This window comes from Eurytemora carolleeae, unplaced genomic scaffold (assembly GCF_000591075.1).
Source record: "Eurytemora carolleeae unplaced genomic scaffold, Eaff_2.0 scaffold49, whole genome shotgun sequence".
Taxonomy (NCBI): Eukaryota; Metazoa; Arthropoda; class Copepoda; order Calanoida; family Temoridae; genus Eurytemora; species Eurytemora carolleeae.
The window spans coordinates 170,889-190,367 of record NW_019396071.1 but is presented as its reverse complement, the minus strand read 5'-3'; the positions used below and the strand labels follow the sequence as shown (position 1 = coordinate 190,367).

General features: G+C 33.2%; 3 protein-coding genes across 5 annotated transcripts; all 3 read left to right on the top strand.

Moving 5' to 3' along the window:
* Nucleotides 1-32: 32 nt before the first annotated feature.
* On the top strand, nt 33-3,988 carry LOC111712517 (mycophenolic acid acyl-glucuronide esterase, mitochondrial-like). Its single transcript, XM_023487157.1, has 9 exons — nt 33-104; nt 538-631; nt 1,098-1,171; nt 1,948-2,018; nt 2,184-2,271; nt 2,524-2,580; nt 2,813-2,850; nt 3,605-3,638; nt 3,825-3,988. Exons 2-9 carry the CDS (start codon nt 571-573, stop codon nt 3,876-3,878), a joined length of 477 nt encoding a protein of 158 aa, XP_023342925.1. The 5' UTR covers nt 33-104; nt 538-570; the 3' UTR covers nt 3,879-3,988.
* On the top strand, nt 3,978-13,261 carry LOC111712475 (DNA endonuclease RBBP8). Of its 3 annotated transcripts, none has more exons than XM_023487100.1 (15): nt 3,978-4,085; nt 4,593-4,694; nt 5,885-5,994; nt 6,240-6,657; nt 6,975-7,060; nt 7,886-8,128; nt 8,641-8,723; nt 8,942-9,177; nt 9,268-9,314; nt 9,380-9,431; nt 9,598-9,680; nt 9,805-10,278; nt 10,413-10,509; nt 11,348-11,457; nt 13,121-13,261. In XM_023487100.1, exons 1-15 carry the CDS (start codon nt 3,993-3,995, stop codon nt 13,233-13,235), a joined length of 2,349 nt encoding a protein of 782 aa, XP_023342868.1. In that variant the 5' UTR covers nt 3,978-3,992; the 3' UTR covers nt 13,236-13,261. The 3 variants fall into 3 exon arrangements, with proteins under 3 accessions (XP_023342868.1, XP_023342859.1, XP_023342878.1); XM_023487091.1 differs by having other exon boundaries at nt 4,554-4,694; nt 13,121-13,260; XM_023487110.1 differs by having other exon boundaries at nt 3,997-4,085; nt 4,589-4,694.
* Nucleotides 13,262-13,488: 227 nt separating this feature from the next.
* LOC111712525 (dynein light chain Tctex-type 1) lies at nt 13,489-18,399 on the top strand. Its single transcript, XM_023487172.1, has 6 exons — nt 13,489-13,575; nt 13,927-13,983; nt 14,183-14,231; nt 14,431-14,489; nt 16,181-16,254; nt 17,907-18,399. The coding sequence occupies exons 1-6, from the start codon at nt 13,531-13,533 to the stop codon at nt 17,959-17,961; spliced, it is 339 nt and encodes a 112-aa protein (XP_023342940.1). The 5' UTR covers nt 13,489-13,530; the 3' UTR covers nt 17,962-18,399.
* The last annotated feature ends 1,080 nt before the right edge of the window (nt 18,400-19,479 follow it).

Below are 19,479 nucleotides of genomic sequence, written 5' to 3'. Positions count from 1 at the left end.
TTTTAAATGAATCCATTCATTTTTTTATTTTATCCTGGTTTCAATGGATCTAATTAGATCTCAAGGATTGGGTTCTCAGTGCTAGGAATATACTAACTACACAGGACAACTGTTAATCTTATAGCAAGATATAGCAAGATTTCAAGTTTTCAGCAAAACAAAATTGTTATTTATTTTATTGGAAGGTGTAGATATAATTTTAAGTTTGTTTATCTGTACCTCAATGGTTGATTCTAAATTATTCGTTAACAGTACTTTCGATATTTATTTCAAGTAAGCTTCAAGAGTGACATGCCCATTTAATCTCGAAGGATGTTTTTTTATCTAAAACTTGTTAGTTTTTAACCTTCAAATGTTGCTTTCCTATCAAAGTGACTAGCGGAATTATGCTGCGTAGGCAAGGATGGAATTTGTTAAAGACTTCAAGTTAATAAAACAACAATTGAATTATTTGAACTCTTTAAATGAAAATTAACTTTAATTACGTCGGCAGTCTCTTTAAAAGAGTTCTTAGAAATTAAATTAAAAAGTTTGTAGGGTGATCCCAGAAATATATTGGTTGGGAGTAGTATGGGTGGATTCATCAGTTTACTTCTGGCCGCCGATCCAACATTAAAATCCAGCATAGCAGGAACATTTCTTTTTACAATAATTTCAATTTAAAGACTTGATTAGGATTTATTATATATAAACTAGACTTTTAAGGTGCATTGCGCCCTCTTTCCTTTAAACAATTTTAGCTTTTAAGTCCAGTGCTTAGGATACAATTAATTTTGATGCGGATCGAGATCCAAATCTGGATCCGGATCCTGGATCCGGACTGGAAAAAAATGGATCCGGATCCTAAGCACTGCTTTTAACTGCTACTCTGAAAGTCGCTATGTTAATCTTAAATTTTTGTGGATTTCCAAAACATTGTAAACCTTCACACAAACCTTCCTTTGGGTAATAAGAGTTGCCATGCAAAATTTGGTTCCGATCGGTTCAGCCGTTTTGACGTTTATTTGATACATACAAACAAACACCAAGACCGACAAGCTAAGTAAATAAACAGATTTTAAATACAATTAGATATTATTGTGAATGGAAGTATATAGGATTGTTATTGGTTGCTCCTGCAGTAAACTTTTCTTCAGTGCTATACAAATCCATCTGTTCTCAACTACCCAAGGTATGCCAATCAGATGCAACTTTTTCAGGCTCATGATGTGATTGAGGATTTGGAGGCTAGAGGTTTAAGAGGTCCGGTTTATATAATTTACTACTTAGGATGTAATTGAGAATTTGAAGGCTTATATAATTTAGTTTTTCTGATTTAATTTATGATTTGGAGGCTGTAGGTTTATACCATTTAATTCTTAGGATTTAATTGAGGATTTGGAGCATGGAGGTTTATATAATTTATTACTTAGGAGATAATTGAGAATTTGGAGAGGCTGGAGGTTTATATAATTTATTACTCAGGAGATAATTGAGAATTTGGAGAGGCTGGAGGTTTATATAATTTATTACTCAGGAGATAGTTGATTATTTGGAGACTGGAGGTGTATGTAACTTAATACTTAGGCGGTAATCGAGTATTTGGAGGCTGGAGGTTTATGTAACTTAATACTTAGGAGGTAATTGAGAATTTGGANATAATTGAGAACTTGGAGAGGCTGGAGGTTTATATAATTTATTACTCTGGAGTTTCTGGAGTTAAATGAGAATTTGGAGTCTGGAAGTTTATATAATTTAAATTACTTAGGGTATAATTGATGATTTGGAGGCTGGAGGTTTATGTAACTTAATACTTAGGAGCTTATTGAGTATTTGGAGGCTGGAGGTTTATATAACTAAATACTTAGGAGGCAATCGAGTATTTGGAGGCTGGAGGTTTATATAATTAAATACTTAGGAGGTAATTGAGGATTTGGAGGCTGGAGGTTTATATAGTTTAATATTTAGGAGGTAATTGAGCATTTGGAGGCTGGAGGTTTATATAAATACGAAAATGAGTTCGGTTCTAGAACAATCAGGAATGTTTCTTGTAAATTTTTGCAAAATTTGGCCAGAGGGGTTGATAAGGTCCTCGCTTTACTTTTCTAAAATTTTCAGTACTATAGAAATATAGATTTTTACATCTTTTTCATAACATGTTGAAAAATGGATATATTTAATGAATTTAACAAGAGTAAGTTCAGGAAATCTTTTTTTGACTCTGCTGCTGAACTTGAGTTTAAAGGAGAAATACATGTTGATGTTCCAGTCACAATACTTCATGGGGTCAAGGTATTCATCAATATATTCATTTATTAATTCATTTATCTTTAATTCATTCATTTATCTATTTAGTCCAAAATCAATAAATTCACATACAAATTCAAATTTTTAATTCATTCACAAATTAATTCATATATACATTGTCACAAATATTCATTCAATTATTTACATGTCAATTTATTAATATTTCATTTTATTCACCGTTTAATTCATCTGTTTATTAATTTATTCACATAACAAGTAATATATGATTTACTTCAGGACGAAACTGTTCCCTTTAAGGATTCTTTACAGATTATAGAAAATATTACTTCTAAGGAAAATATCATTTCTGAAAATAAAATGTTTAATATTAGTTGTTACATTAAATTTTAGAAAATTTAAAGTTTTTAATAAAGACATGTTTGTGAGAAAAAAACTCATTCTTTTATTATTAATAAATTTTTTTGTTTAAGGTAAACCTCTCCGGGTAAACCAAAATAAAATCCTTAAAGATTTTCTTAGAAATTGTTCGTCCACCATTCTCTTGTTATGATAATGATCTGAGTAGGATGTAGAGTTGACCTACGTTAAGGAAAGTACTCACAGGTCAGTTGCTTCTAAATAACCTCCCCAACCCTTGATATATAACAGTTATAATTTTAGCCTTTCTCCCCATCTTTTTTTTATTTTCCAATATAAATGTTCTTAAAAAATAATCAAATTAGTAAAAAGATATATAAACATTTTCATTATACCTCTCTGTTGAATATTATTATTATTATTATAAAATCAGAAAAGTGAATTTTGAATTCGTCCTTAGTAAGAAAAAATGCATCTTTTCTGTAAAAGACAATTGAAAAGGAAACTCAAGTCTGATTTTCAAGGGATGTAGATTAATTTTAGTTATTATTATTGATATTTAGAGAATCTCATTCAATATTGACAAAACATCGATGAGCTTCGAATATAATTTGAGTCCTACACAGTGCTTTGTATCCAGATCCGTTATATCTGCAAGATCTTGGCTTACTGGATCTGGATCCGGATCCACAGGGCAAAATATCAACCAAAAACTGCAAAAAAAACTTTTTTACTCTCTAAGTCAAAACCCAAATCTGAACTGTTGAAAAAAGAGAGAATGGTTCATTAAGTTTTAGCATAAAAATAACTGGAAAAAAGAAGAAAAATAATTTGACACTTCTGCTTTATTAAAAAAAAATTCGGTGAGTTTAAAGAAATGTTCATGACCGGGATCCGGATAAATTTTTTTCCGCATCAAAATTAAATGGATCCTAAGCACTGGACTTCTACACCATATTTCCAGAAGCATGAACTATCCCTTTAGTCTAAATATTTCTAGGTTCCAGGATCCATCCAGTCTCAAGCTTTTAAAGGAAACAAATCATTTAAACAAACTTTTCAAATTTTCCTCGCATATTTTTTTGCCTCAGAAATAATTTTTCTCCCTACTACTTATTTCTTGATAAAATGGAACTAATGTTAAAATACTGTGTTTCGCATGTGTTACTACATCCTAATTTAGCTTTCAAAATAAAAATAAAATAATGATTGAATTCAAGGACGCTGTGTTGAAAATGGTTGAGAAAACTAAGAGAACTGACACTGATAGATAAATGGTGACACTCAATCCACAAATATTATAAAATCTAACTTTATTTGAGATCATCTATCGCTATCTATTATAACTCCCCAATAACACGTAAATATGTACATTCTTTACAGATAAAATGGAGGATGCCCTTGGGGCACTAAGTCGGGATGAGAAGGGTTTAATGAGGATACTTGAACTTCTTGGAGACACATACATTCCTAGCATAGAGGTATATTTCTTTGTATTATAACCTACAATTCATGGTATTTTGTATATGTATTAATTGTTTTAATGTTAAGAACAAAATCATAAATCATTGACAGCTAAAACATGCTCTTGATACTCTTAATATTTTAATTTTTTTAAATGTTTACCATGAAATGGTTCCCTGACACCGTTGAGTGGTTCTTACTTTTGTTAACACATTTCTATTTGGTACGCAGCAGGGGCGTTTACAGGATTTTGTCCATGGGGGGGGGGTCTTAGCTTTTTAATGCTTTTGATGGGGGCTCAGTACCTATAGCCCCCCATAAAATATGCTCCTACTCCGGCAACAGGGGCCTACCTACTGGAGTTTTAGGTTAAAGGGGGCACTTTATTGTGTCCCCCCACACCCCGCCCCCTACGCCCACCCTGGCCAGCAAACTCAATCCCACAGTCATACTAAACGTATTGATACTTCTTTTAAAATATTTAGGCTGAAGATTTTTTCTTCACTTTTGATTGTGAAAGTCAGGAGGATGAAGATGGAGATGATGATGTATACAGTGAGGAAGATGAAGATGAGAATAGAAGAAGAGAGATGGGTGTCAAGCTGGCATTACGACTAATTGATGCGGTGATTTACACTAAATATAATCATTATTTAGTTTTTCATTATTATTTTTTTTATTTTTTCATGTAGCGCTTATCTTCAAAGATTTGGTTTAACATTTCTATTGATTTTTAATACTTCTATTAGGCATTAATTTTTACATTTTAAACAGCACTGTTAAAAAGACTGTAAGCTTAATTTCAAGTAACATTCCGTGCAAAGATGGCAAAGCCCAATTTACAGCGGTTCTCTTAAAAGTTTCTTCTGAATAAATATTAATTAGATATCCATTTTTTTTAACTATTAATTTTCATATATGGTTTCTCTGCAGTTTTTAAAGGGAGTGACCGCGTAGACATTGTAGTTGAGCTGAGATTGCAGTATTGTAGAGATTTTTTTAAGATTTCATTTAAGACATGACGCCCCATCACCTGCAGGACCGGCAGTTGCCAAAAGGATTTTAAAGATCGAATTTTTCCTCTTGCTAAAACGTTTAATAGGTCTGAAATGAATCCTTAAAAAGTTCTCTACAATAATGCACTCTCAGCTCATCTACCATGTCTATGCGGTCACTCCCTTTAAGAAACCATGGAAAAATTAAATTCAATACTTTTCTACTCGTAAAAGATTCGTTATCTTCCACATTTCTGAGCCGGCGATTTAAAAAATTCAAGAAAATACGACTCGGGTTTAAGCTGTTGTTGAGCCTTATTTACGGCTCGGGCTTTCGAATTTAAGTTGCATCTTTTTTTCAACAGAATTTAGTTCATAAAACCGGTTTAATGTTGTATTTGGCGGATTTTCAAAGTTGGAATTGGTGCATTCCGGGTTTTGATTAGAACAAGACGTAACATTGAGCCTTATTCTTCACTAAAACTAATCAAGGTCGGTTTTATTTGCATTGGGCTTAACTCCTTAAGCCGAGCCTAAGATCTCGCAGCTGTCAATCACGTGACACAAGCTGTCATTAGAGTTGGGTCTAAGATTGGGTCTTAAAGCTGCGTTTAAGGAATTAAGATTCGAGCCGAAGCTTTTAAATCGCGGGCTCTGATTAGATAAAGGTTTCAGGGTACCGTTGTGAATCTTACATAAACATTTTGTATGTAGGGACTCTTAAAACTTGCGCTTACAGTCGCTTTAAATTTCTAATTATTGACATATGCATTGGATTCCCCCACGGCCCACAGTTGCACTTAGTAAATCTCTTAATTCAGGTGTTCACGGATTTACAGCGTAGGTTGGTGAAGACGACATCTAAACTTCGCCGGGGTGAAGCACAAGTCAGGAGAAATAAAAGGATTGAAGACGAACTAATTGAGCTGAGGTGCGTGTGAACATTTTCAGGTTGAAAAAAAAGAAATTTGGAAATATTACAAATTTTCCTTGGTTATGACGTCAGGTTCAAGGATTTGAATACCTTCTTGGACCCCATATTTTGTATTTCTGCGCTTCCCTCTATTTAAATTTCTTAATTTGATGGAATTTAATTTGTTATAAAATCTTCAAGATGATCTATTTTTGTCATTTATATCGGATCCTGGAACCTTGAAATACATTTTTATTTTACAGAGCTAAGAATATCGAATTAGAGAAGAGACTTGAACCTTGTAGAAGAGAAGAAACTGGTGCAGAGGGAAACCAGGATATCCTCTCCTGTTCAACTCTTGTGGATCTTATAAATCAACCAGAGGAGTATGCTCAAAAGGTAGAAAAGAAGGGAAGAGAAGAGAAGATTGGACGAGTGGAAAGGATTGGTCGAGTTGGGAAGGTCGGACGAATTGAAGGGATCGGGCGAGTTGAGCAGATTGGACAAATTGGAGAGGTTGGACGAATCGGAGAGGTTGGACAAATAGTAGAGATCGGGCAAATCGGACAAGTTGGCAAAATACAATGGGCTAAAGATGAAAATCATGAAGAGCAAAGGAGGAAAAGGAAACGAGCAGAAGATACCAATTTATTAAAGAAGCGGGGCAGACCATCACAAAAGGTGAAATATCTTCTTTTATTAAAAACGCTTGATTATAAAGTTATTCCTTGGATTCCTCAGAGAGTTCAGATCTTATGTTATTAGTGTTATTCCTTCAAGTTTCAACGCTAAAAAATCAATATTTCTCGAATTATCTGTGTGTATTGTATATTGTCAAAAATTCCATCAATTCTCATATCTGAATTGCTGGATTTCGTGATTACCATTTGAACTCTATTTTATAATTTTCTGTTATCTAATACAGTTTTGAATTTTATGATAAAAACCAACTATTGAAAATTCTGATCATATTTATTATTTAACTAGTTTCCCTTCAGATAGACCTAGGACCTGTATCTAAAACTGAGCTGCTTGTTCCTGAAACTATGCCGGTCAACCCTACCTCTGCAATACCTGACTCAAGGTAGACTGGAAGGAAAATATGTTCAATCTAATGCTGATTGTACCGTACACAGGGCTGTACAGTATACACTGTAAATTATTATTATGATTATTAACAATCATCCTACGGACAAAGTACAACGACCTGTAGGTTATGATACAATGAAAACAGGGTTGAGTTCCGCTGGTCTATCATGTATTTGAAACTAGTATCAATGAAATATGAAATTAGCTCACACGGTTCATTCAAATTGTACTGCCTTAAAGGGAGTGTTCGCGAAAAATGAAAGGGGGTATAGGCTTAATGCGATAAAAAAGCGCTTTTGATCGCTACTAATCTTATTTCTATCTTTTGCGTCTGTAAGGAGAAAATTGTTAAAGACGTCTCATACCGAATAACTTAGCAGCCATACAAATTCAGAAAATTGCAACTACGACTTAGACCGTAAAAAAAATCAATTTAATTTCATTTTTCAATTTTCGCGAACACTCCCTTTAAGACAACTTTTCTTACACTTATTATCAAATTTATATTTTAAGGAACTTTTTGTTCAAAATAAAATTTAGGTTTTATCAATATCCAGCGTTTCGTTTAAAAGTTTATCAGATAAATGATACGCAACAGATCAAAAGACTCTTTAGTCTAATTTGAAAAATGGGTGTTTCAGCCATTTTTTTGGGATCCCGAGTTGCTAATTTTTCTTCAATTATTGCTTCAAAACACATTGTATCTTAATCAAATTGTTAGGAATACTCTATTCTATATGCAACTAAGAACACAAACGTATTTTTCTACGGAGTCAACTGAGGGGGAAAATTATGAGACTTAAAATATGCTTTTTTCCAGGAATACGAAGATACCTGATACGCCGGAGAAAAGTTCTCTCACACTGTTCAGAGCACCCGGAGAAGGGGACCCAACCCTCACTACTCCGGAGAAATCAAAACCTAACCTGATAAAAACCAACCTCTGTTTGATGATGGATACCAAGGAGAAGGAAGAGAAGGTTCAGTTAGCTCCATCTTCTCCTATTATATTCAGTGCTAAGAATCTTCCTGTTAAGTTCAAACCAAATGGAAAACCATACAAGTAGGATTTTTGTTGATTTATTATTCATTAGGTTATGAACCCAGCGTTGCCCAGTGTTCTCATAGTTACTCCCGCTGTTTACCCGCGCTTGGTCGTAAATTACAAATTTAGCTATTTTTAATCTTAAAAGTCAACCCACTCAACTTAGAATCTCTAAACCATGCAAAGAACATCCCTGTGTTTCCCAATAAAAGGTTAAGGTCAATCGGTCAGGGGGTTCCTGAGTTATGATCGAACACCCAAATAAACAGATATTACAGTTTTATGAATAGAGATAAAATTATTTATCCCCTCTTAAAGATCTATTAATAATACGAATCCATGGATTAAGGTTCAAATAGGCAAATGAAAGCGATATTGCAGGAAAACTGGAGGGATTTAGGTTTAACAGATTTGTTATTTTGTAAACACACGGACACAAAAATCAAGTTTCCTAAATTCAAATAGTTATGGGTCAGTAATGTTCAAAAAGAAAATGGCTCCACTAAACTACAAAAAACTATTTTTTAAAGATTACACCGAGTCCACCATGGTCAGAAAACGGCGGAGAAACGGATGGTCGGAGAAGGAAAGCCGGGAGCGGATGAGAACAAAGGTTAGAATATGTAAACTTCAGAAATCACGAAATCATCTTTTTTCAGGGGTAAATATGGTTTATTTGTATATTTCATAGATTTTTGAATTTGTGACTAGAACTCATTTATTTAATTGATCTGATAAAAATCTTTTATATTATAAATATTATTATAAATAAGTTAAGTAATAAAAACATATCCTCCCCTGTATTGATCCAGATTTGATTTGATTTTTTAGAGCTCTGCTCGGGAGATAGAGTTGCATCCAGACCTTCAGTTAGTGATGCATTCAGACCTACATCTAGTGATGCATCCGGACCTACATCTAGAGATGCATCCGGACCTACTGCTAGTGAACCATCAAGACCTCAAGCAAGTAAAGCATCGAGACCTAAACCTAGTGTTTTATTTGGACCAATGGACACTTGTGAACCAATAACGTCGCAACAAAAATATCTAGACTTTGAACTGAAGGTGAAAAAGTATTCAATAGTTTTTCTTTCTATTTTATCAGTTACTGACCTTTGTTTAAATCAAAATTTGACACTAACTCAAGTATTTTAGAGAACAGTTGGAATGATTTCTCCTAAACAGCAAAAAGAAATTGACAGGTATGATACTTAATTTTTTTAAACAATAATTTACTTTTTCTGATTTTTATACTATAATAACCAAGGCAAACATGGAAGCAGATCAATGAAGATTTTGCACAAAACCAACTAAACAAGGAAAATTACAGCACAATTAAGTCCTTTTTCAGCTGGAACTTTTGAAAAGCAGACTTTAGCATACTATTCCTGTCTTGTTTAGGTTGGAAATAAAAAAAATTAAAAAAAAAATTGTTAACCAAGTTTCTTGACAGTTCCGGACTTATTGCTTAGTTTGATAAATTAGGGTTTAAATTTATCGCCTTCCAAGCTGAACGACAGTGATTTTGAGAGTCCCAATCTGTTGAAGATAAGACCAGTTAGAGCCAGGTGTAAATTCATGATTATATTTTAATTATTCTTAATTTTTAATCAAGAAATCCTGCTTCTATTTTTATGATGCTGTATATAATTATGGTAAAATTCCTTTAAAATATTATGTTAACCAACTTAGACCTGATGTTGCGGAATCTGAAGAAGACGATATCTCCGTATTCTGCTCCCCTCCTGAACCCCTCCCAAAACCCAAACCTAAACCTGAGCGAAGAATCTCTAAAGCCCAACCTAAGATGAAGAAATCTGAGAATAGATGGGGAATTCAAGTCGAGGAAATCACGGCATCTCAGAAGAAACGCCTGAAAAATCAAAAACAGTCAAAAATTGACATGTTTCTCGCAAATGCGCAAACTAAAGCAAACGTCCGCCTTCGTGGAACAGATTTAGAGAAAGCTCTTAAACTATCTAAGGAAGAATACGAACGTAATCTGATCAAGGGAAGTGAGACAGCTGAGAATGAAAACAATTCAAAGGAGCTCCTTGAAGACCCCATTACAACGACTACAACAGAAGACCTTGCCGTGGATGTTAAAGATGGTCGAGAAAATAAAGACCCTCAGTTAAACTTCGCCTATGTAGGACCTTCCGTTAGGTATAATTAAATATTACGAACGACTAATTAAAATAAAATCGAAGTCTTACATTAATCATAATAATATTATCATATTATGTTGCTAGCATTTGATCGCTAATGGAAAGAAAAATATAAAGATCGGATAAATTTAGGAAAAGGGAAGATCGTGCCAAACTGAAAGGATTTTCTTGTGCTGAATGTGAAGAATATTATAATATGAAACGTGACGAAGGATTATCGGAAGAGCAGGTAAGGTTTTGTTTTTAATTTTACCTGTAGGAAGCAAAATGACAAAGTAAAATTACGCCCACAATTTTCAGACTAAAGCTAGCTTTAAGATTAGATTTAAGGGAAAAAGTTGATACTGTGTATCTAATGATTTTTTCTTCAAAGCTTTAAAGGGAAATTAAAGGAAAAATGGTTTTATATCAATTTCTTCCAACAGAAACATCGAATCGAATAGTGTTTAAAATAGTGCCGATTAAATTAACACTCGTTTAAAGATGAAATTTTGTTTTTGCAACAGTGTTAAATAGAAAAAAAATTTTGAGGCTTCATGACAGAAAAATATCTGAATAACTGATAAGGGTAAACTCAGACAGAATTTTTTTCTGAAATAATTTTGAATTTAACACTTGCATCCTAATTTTTTCATGGGTTTGAAACATTCATAGTGAGATCCTATTTCTTTAACAACTTGTCATTTGATTCAACATTATTCACCTATAGTTTTAACTTGTCATTTGATTCAACATTATTCACATATAGTTTTAACTTGTCATTTGATTCAATATTATTCATCTATAGTTTTAACTTGTCATTTGATTCAATATTATTCACCTAATAGTTTTAACTTGTCATTTGATTCAACATTATTCACCTATAGTTTTAACTTGTCATTTGATTCAACATTATTCACATATAGTTTAAACTTGTCATTTGATTCAATATTATTCAATTCATCTATAGTTTTAACTTGTCATTTGATTCAATATTATTCACCTATAGTTTTAACTTGTCATTTGATTCAATATTATTCACCTATAGTTTTAACTTGTCAATTCAAATATTATTGTAAATGTTCCAGATTGCGAGCTTGATGAATGACTGTTCTAAGCACCGAGCCCTCTACCGTCCTCCTCTTACACCAGAGAAATTCTGGGATCCGGAGATAATAGAAGATCCAGAATCTCCCAGGTAACGGATGTAACGATCTTTAGAGCACGCACAAGGCGAATATAAACAGGCCCTTTTCTCTAAAATCTATTTCTAGATAAACGGGTTTTTGATTATTTTATACGTTATTTATAAGAATTTGATACAGGAGAACTAATAAATTCATTGTATGTCACCAACAAAATAAACTTGTTTTCTCAAAGTAGATAGTAATTTTAAGACTAAATGAGCTACACAGTTACAAAGTACTAGTAAATTCGCTTAAAATTGAACTTTTTCTTATTAAAGTGAAACTTAGTTCACAAGTTGGGACATCGAAATTTAAGTGGTAAAAAGAAATATGATATCTTTAATGTCTAATTATTTATTTATCTTAATATAAGTTATTTACAAGAATTTTTGACAGGAAAACTAATAAATTCATCGATCTCTTGATAATCCTCAAAACTTGTGAGATCTACAAACAAATCCAATCTTTCCAATCTCTCAACCTTGTCCTTAGAGGACTCAACCTTCTCTACACTAGTCCTTCTTCTGCACAGGACACAGGACAGGACCAGGGTAGTTGAAACAGCACAGAAGAGGACAAGGACGGATACTATAAGATAAACCATGTTCTTAGAACCGGGTTTAGGTTGGATTAGCTCCTGTGTCTCCAGGGTAGGGTTGCATAGAAGAGGGTTTAGGTCCAAGCTAGCTTTATCAGCTAGACCATCTGATGATACAGCAAGGAGGAACATTTTGTCAAACAAAAAGATGTCTTCCGGTGTAAGATGGATCCAGTCAGAGCTAATTCCGTCCCGGAGAATCTTGAGCATTCCTGATCTATCCTGGGCTCCGATAATATATCTGATAGGAACGTCCTGGTTGAGTTTCCAGGACAGGACGCAGGACTCCTGCTTTAGGTTCTGGATGAACACTGAAGGTAGGACAGAGCTACTACACGCCTGTATACATCCTTCTCCACATAGCCAGGAGTACTTGGAGATATGATCACAAACAGATCCATCCTGGCAAACCTTGAGACATTTATACTCTTGATCCTTGGAGATTAATCCTGAACATTTATTATCACAGGTTGCAGATTGTATCTGGGTTGAGAGTAAAGATACAAATATATCCTCAGTAATATCCTCTCCTGATACAAGGATACAGAGGATGAGAAGAATAGAATATTTCATGTTCATCCTGGTTGTGTTAGAGTTGTACTGATGAACTATTGACCGATCACTTCATATTTATACCAGTCGGAGATGAGGGGGGGGGGGGTGGATAAGGGGTTCCGGTCAAACAGAGCGGTCACGTAACATACATTATTCCGGTCGTTGAAACAGTTTGACCGGAAAACTAATTACCAACTGTTGCTTGAACTTTAGACACCAAATGAAGATTAAAGATTTTAGAATCTAGATAATTAGCTGAGAAGTAATTATTAAAAAGTGTTCGCCCAAAACTTTCACAAAACTAAATAACCAGCTATCTTTCTATCTAATCATCTTTTTTCCCCTCATTTTTTTAATCTTTTTATTCATCATCTGTTTATCTTTGTGCATTAACCCATATTTCTATTTTGTTAGGCTTACCTAACTATTGACCATAGTTACTAATCTGTATATTCATATATCTATTAGTCTATCTATATTTCTATATTTCTATATTTCTATATTTCTATATTTCTATCCAGGAATAAGACTCAGACTGGAGCTCCTCTAAGAACCAGAGCTGTGAGAAGAGCGGAGAAACGAAATAAATTACGGCGGGAGAAAGCACGAGAAGAAAATGATGATTATACCATTTAAATTGTTTTATTTTATTAAACGACAACGGGTTTCAAATGAATTATATCAAATCTCAGGGTATTTAATTCTTATAATAAGTTTAATAATTGTATAATTATCTATTTCATTCATGATATTTTTTCTTTTTCTAACTAATTAGTAATTATCTAATAATTATCTCTAGTTTTATATGATAAATTAATTAATTATTTTTTATATTTTCTTGAGCTGATATATGTTTATTTTAAAACCGGTTTTGTGCTAGTTTGTCGGGAATAATATTCCTGTTTTTAAACTACTATAATTCCAGATAAAAATGGCGGATCAACCTACAGAGGAAACTCAGTTTGTTGTGGACGAGGTATGTTGCATCTATTCCTAAAACAAAAAGCTCCGATTTTTCTGAAAATCTAAATTTTCCTTGGTAAAGTCAACCAGCTCAAATTCGAATTGTTAAACCAAGCTGAGAACATTTCCGTGGTTCTACCAAGTTACCATTCTTCAAACCCTGAGGAAAATCGTCGTCGTGAGTTGTGATCGGTCATACAAGCAAACAGACAGACACTTGGTATTCATACATATATAGATATGGTGAAGAATGTTAATAATATTTTTATAATATTTCACTACCCTTACTGAAGTGTATTGTTTTAAGTGAATGTTTTTTTATCTTTGATTAACGCACTCGCGGTCCAATCAAAACTTGTCCTAGGTGTCGAATGTTATCAAAGAAGCCATTGAGACAACCATTGGAGGAAATAGCTATACGGTTAGTTTTAATATAAATTTATTTATTTTTACTCACTTACTAATTTAATTACTCCCTTCCCTTTTCATTTACAAGAAGTTTTTCACTTCCTTATTCAGTTATTCAATTACTTATTTTACTAACTTACTATCTACTAACTCGCTCCCTTACTTTCTTATTTCCTTACCAAAGTGCCCATTTGAATCAAGTTATATTTCAGCATTCCAAAGTAAGTCAGTGGACCAACGGAGTTGTTGAATCTTGCTTAGGAACAATTTCAAGTTTAACATTAATGGATTTTATTTTTAACATTGTCTACATTATTGCGTAGTTTTTAATTAATTAAAATTTCTCCTGAAAGTTCTATAAGTTTACATTTTTTGCAAAAATTTATTTACATTTTACACTTACTAACTGCAATTCAAAGTTAAAACAATTTAAATGACAATAAAACTTGATTTTGCTCAGCTAGTTTAACCAAGCTTCAGAAACCTTTTAAATATATTGTTTCATGTGTTATTATGCAGGTAATATAGTGTACTGCACTGATTATTTTTTTTACTTTTTAATACAATGGTGTACTACAGCTTTGTGTTTTTTTTATATAAATAACCGTTGCAGTATACCATTGTATTTAAAAAGTCTTGAGTCTAAGCAAAAATCTTATCATTACTTACGACTATTTTCATGATAGTAAAAGTTTTTGCGGCATTTTGCAGATGCTTAAACTTTTAGTTCGGTTACTTCAGCAAAGTTCACTCACACACAACTCGTCATACTAAAAAATATATATATTATGAGTTAATTTCCTAAAATACGATTTTTGGACCCCCCGCAGCCCCTCCCCCTCCTTTTGTACATGGATATCATATCATATGTAAGAAAATTTGAGCCAGCCAAATTAAAAATATTTACCCCCCCCTACAGAATCCTTATGTCCGCCCCTGACTGTATTAAGAGAGAAGATGCTCACAGATAAAACACAATTAAAAGTTGAAATATAAGATGGGCGCCTATTATAATGTATTTGTTAGCTATAGCTAGCCAAAAGGCTGGACCAAATTGGCCAAAATTTGTTTCGGTAACCCAGGGGTAATATAGCCTAAAAAATTCGAATTTTTTTTAATTCCACGACAACACAAAGCACTTCAGCTAGTGAATAATAAAATAGATATTTCTAATATTTGTGGTAAGATATTAAATGAGCAAATAGAACTAACGAACAATTTGTTAGTCAAATGATTGCTGATAAAATCTTACTCTTTTTCCTTGTATATAATTAATGGTAGTGTAGTCACTGCTAAATAAGCTATGTTATTAGGGGTTCCGTTTTTAGTATCAAAAACTATAGTAACGATTGTACATCATTTTAATCAATTTGACAAAATTAAGTATTCAAAAATTGTTAAATTTTTCTTAGTTATTCTTAGTTAAAAGGTTATAGACTGTAATTACTACCTAAAATTCCTTAGATATGACGATTGGAAAGTTCAAATTGGCCATTTTGCCATTCTGCTAATTGTAATGTCTAATAAATGATTTGGAAAAGAAATAAGAATGAATATTAATGCAAATGTAGGTAATAAGTCCAAATAAATTCTGTTCAGTCTCCTGGAGTTTCATTTGTGGATAACTTTATATATTCGTGTAGTTATATACACCCATTCAATAGCTAGATATTTTTCTTTAGCATTAATAAATACTACAGCGGTCAATACAACATCAATACAGTGTTGGTTACTGAAATATTTCAGTACCGGATAGTTCATTATTATATACACCGACCACTCTTAATTTCAGTACCAGATAGTTCATTATTATATACACCGACCACTCTTAATTTCAGTATCAGATAGTTCATTATTATATACACCGACCACTCTTAATTTCAGTACCAGATAGTTCATTATTATATACACCGACCACTCTTAATTTCAGTATCGGATAGTTCATTATTATATACACCGACCACTCTTAATTTCAGTATCGGTATAATTTATTTTGGACTACAAAAAATTATTAATTGAGATTCAGTGGATAGGAAATAATTTATGATCCTCGATGGTTTTGAGAATAAGTCAGTTAAAAAGGAATTGTCGCAAATTTGTATTATTCTAGTAACATTGATTAAATATAATTTTACTACAAGTCAAACAAAAAATTTAACATTTGCTTTGATGTTATTGTACTGTACTGCAAAATTGTTTATTTGTTGTAGAAGAATGGTGCTGGTTTGCACACAGCTAGTTCCTGCTACTGGGACAATTCAACAGACGGGAGTTGTACTGTCAGGTAGGGTATACAGTGTACACTGTACGCTGTACATATTATGCAATAATCTGACATTTGACATGGTTTACTGATTTTATTTTATCAGACAGACTGACCTTTGTTAGAGGAATTTTCGTATCATTATTATCATTATTATTAAAGGAAAACCCGTCATTCAGTGAAGTCGGGGCCGGGCACTCCTCCATTTGAAACGTATCCAAGGGTGATGCCCCTTAAGGAGACTTACTGCTAGAATAGAACCATTTCTGATTCTCTTCTGTGTTTTTATCGTTTTAAATTATTTGTGATACCATTATTATTCATGGATCTTCAGGAGCCAGGCCGATTAATGGCCATCCTCCTTTCCCTGTCTTACAGGACCATTTTTGGTGATCCATCACCCCCCAGGTATGCTGTGAGCACTGTCTGTCTTGGGTCCTCTTGTGAGTTTGTTAACCTTGAATGTTGATAAGGCAAGGCTTCGCTGTTGTCGAGCAACAGCTGGACAGTAGAAGAGAACGTGCGATTCTCTCAAGGGTACTTGGACAACGGCTTCACTTGCATGCTTGATCATTTCAGCAAGCACCCCATCGACTCCTGGAGCTCTAATTGAGTTGTGCGTATCTATTATCTGCTGGACCTCGGTGACTGTCATAAATATCCTCATACTCAGTATCTGGTCTCTCCCTTGGGATCCAATCTTTGAAGTTGGACTCCGCCCTGATCTTTAGCCTCCTTGATTTGTTGTTTTCCTCTTTACTCAAAAAAAGAAGATCTCATCCCCACAAAGGACATGGCCAATTGGTCCAGCGCAATGTCCAAAACGTTGGCCATGTCCGTCTGCATCTTTTAGGGCTGTGAGTTTGGCTCGTTTCTTTTCTCTCCTGTCGTATAAGCTCGAAATTTGCTTTCCTTCTAAATTATATCTCAGCCTTTCTTGAGATCTACGCTCGAGTTTTATTGTTCCTGACCTAATCCTGACTTCCTTGACTATCTCTTGGTATCCTAATGTAGCGGTTTCCAACCTCTCCTGGTCTTGATCTGTTCAGATCTGGTTGTTGAGCTCGCGCTGTGTGTGTTGCAGCGATATGTCTTTCTGGAGGGGTGTGCCTCTGCATTTGCGTCCACTAGAATTGTTTGTAATTTCTCAAAGCTTTCTTCGAGGTTGCATACTTCCCAGTCCACCTCAGCAAGTTGTTCATCCATTAACTGTATATAAAACGCATTGTGGGATAAGCGACGGATTGCCAAGATAAAAGACAGATTGCCAGATAAAAGACAGTTTGCCAGATAAAAACATATTGTTGGATAAAAGACAGATAATCATAATAAAAAGCAGATTGTCGGTATGGAGGATATAAGTGCAGATTCTCGTAATAAAGACAGATTGTCGAATATAAGGCTGATTGTTAAGTGTTTACAGTAAAAATTTAATGAAATATATAATACAGGAAATAAGTTTTAGTCACAAACTCTTATTTTTAATTCCTTTATCTTTGCAACCCGATGTCGTAACCTTTAGTATTTGGAACTTTGAATTCTATTAGATCAAATAGTTAATTAAGTTTTAATTTCCGTCAAGTTGCAAAGATATAGGGATTAGAAAATATTAATTTTAAACTCAATTTCTTTGTTCGTATTTCGACAACAAAAGATGTATTGTTTATGTTTAGATGGGAGAACAAGACGATGTACTGTATAGTTTCTGTCTTTGGTTTGGCAATCTAGAGAACAAATACCAGAAATAGATACTTCGCCTCAGTTCAGGGTCAAATCTATTTTCCAACATACGTAGTTTGTCTAACCCTACGATCGTACATAGGGAGAAAAAGTCGGACACTGACGAGTCGTCATAATTAACTTAAAACGTCATCTGGTTCTTCTGACACCAATTCCCGGCATAAACATGCATTTTTATCTAAACATAAAATAATGTAAACTGTACTGCGATACATTTTAACCCTACTGATATTGTATTTTTATTCATTCTTTTATTGAACAATCATAAACTTATCAATTAAGTTTTGAAATGACATTTTTTTATTTTAAATAATTTAGAATAGTTTATTTCAAGTCCAACAGTGCAGTTAAACACGTACAAATTTTATGAATAAAATATTTCAAACATTTCACTAAATTGCACATCTCATAAAGATTTAATTTATTCTGTCACTGTTAGTGATCACTGTTCAGTGTTCATTGTACACTGTAATATAATTTTGAAATATGGATAAAATAAAAAATACATACAAATAATATTTTAAACTGAATCTCTGAAGGGAAATTGTCAATCTTATTTAATTCCATTTTAGGGGTGCCACCAACGATTCACGATCCGATGCCTTCTGCAAATTTTAACCTTGATCATTGAGATATACGAGTATAAATTTTTAGTTTCTAAAACTCTTTTCTTTTGGAATTATAACTTTGCCGAAATTTTACGCAAATTGTAGAAGTAGAATGGGTCTGATACTTATCTTATTTCCCGTCAAATATTTATTTTTCTTCGCGAAAGTACTGTTGGAATGGTCAATAATTGAACTGGCTGATCGTTAAAGGTTTAATTTAATTCGCTGATTTGTAATCTTATTAAATCTTTTCTCTCGCCTTTGCTCAATTTTTGTTCCAATAGATATGACTAATCTAATGATGAATGATAAGATAGATGTTAGATATGATATTTGTAAGAGGCTAATGAATAACGAAATAGACATAATTGATATTTGTGAGAGGCTAATGGATGATAAATAGATATGACTGATAATTTGTGAGAGGCTAATGAGTTCAATGAGTGATAAAATAAATATGACTGGTATTTGCCAGAAGATAATGAATGATAAAATAGATATTTTTAATGTTTGTGAGAGGCTGATGAATGATAAAATAGATATGACTAATATCTGCTGAAGATAATAGATGATAAAATAGATAAAATAGGTTAATTTTATATAATAAAGCTCTTTACTCATATATCTAAATATAAATTTAGCTTTTCTGTTCTTGTTTGTTTTCATTCAATAAGCGTCAAAACGGCTGAACCGATCAGGCCCAAATATTTTTGTTGGATCTCACGTGACCCCAGGGAAGGTTTATGAATGATCAAATTTTAAAAATTTGTGTTTAAATGGTTTTTATTTTTGTAAAATTTGTAAATGCGCAAAAAGATATAACGAAATACGCAAACTTATTTGTTTTTGTTTTATACTGTATTCAGTGGCGGACATAAGGGCGGTTATTGGGGTTATT

Bases quoted from the DNA above. Each gene is read 5' to 3' on its own strand.
- LOC111712475 (XM_023487091.1), top strand. From the start codon at position 3,993: ATGGAGGATGCCCTTGGGGCACTAAGTCGGGATGAGAAGGGTTTAATG. The intron at 10,510-11,347 runs GTAAGGTTTTGT...TAAATGTTCCAG, and splicing joins AAGGATTATCGGAAGAGCAG to ATTGCGAGCTTGATGAATGA. The intron at 11,458-13,120 runs GTAACGGATGTA...ATTTCTATCCAG, and splicing joins GAAGATCCAGAATCTCCCAG to GAATAAGACTCAGACTGGAG.
- LOC111712525 (XM_023487172.1), top strand. From the start codon at position 13,531: ATGGCGGATCAACCTACAGAGGAAACTCAGTTTGTTGTGGACGAG. The intron at 13,984-14,182 runs GTTAGTTTTAAT...GTTATATTTCAG, and splicing joins TTGGAGGAAATAGCTATACG to CATTCCAAAGTAAGTCAGTG. The intron at 14,232-14,430 runs GAACAATTTCAA...GATTTTGCTCAG, and splicing joins AGTTGTTGAATCTTGCTTAG to CTAGTTTAACCAAGCTTCAG.
- LOC111712517 (XM_023487157.1), top strand. From the start codon at position 571: ATGGGTGGATTCATCAGTTTACTTCTGGCCGCCGATCCAACATTAAAA. The intron at 2,019-2,183 runs GAATGTTTCTTG...GAGTAAGTTCAG, and splicing joins TTCGGTTCTAGAACAATCAG to GAAATCTTTTTTTGACTCTG. The intron at 2,581-2,812 runs GAAAATATCATT...TGATCTGAGTAG, and splicing joins TAGAAAATATTACTTCTAAG to GATGTAGAGTTGACCTACGT.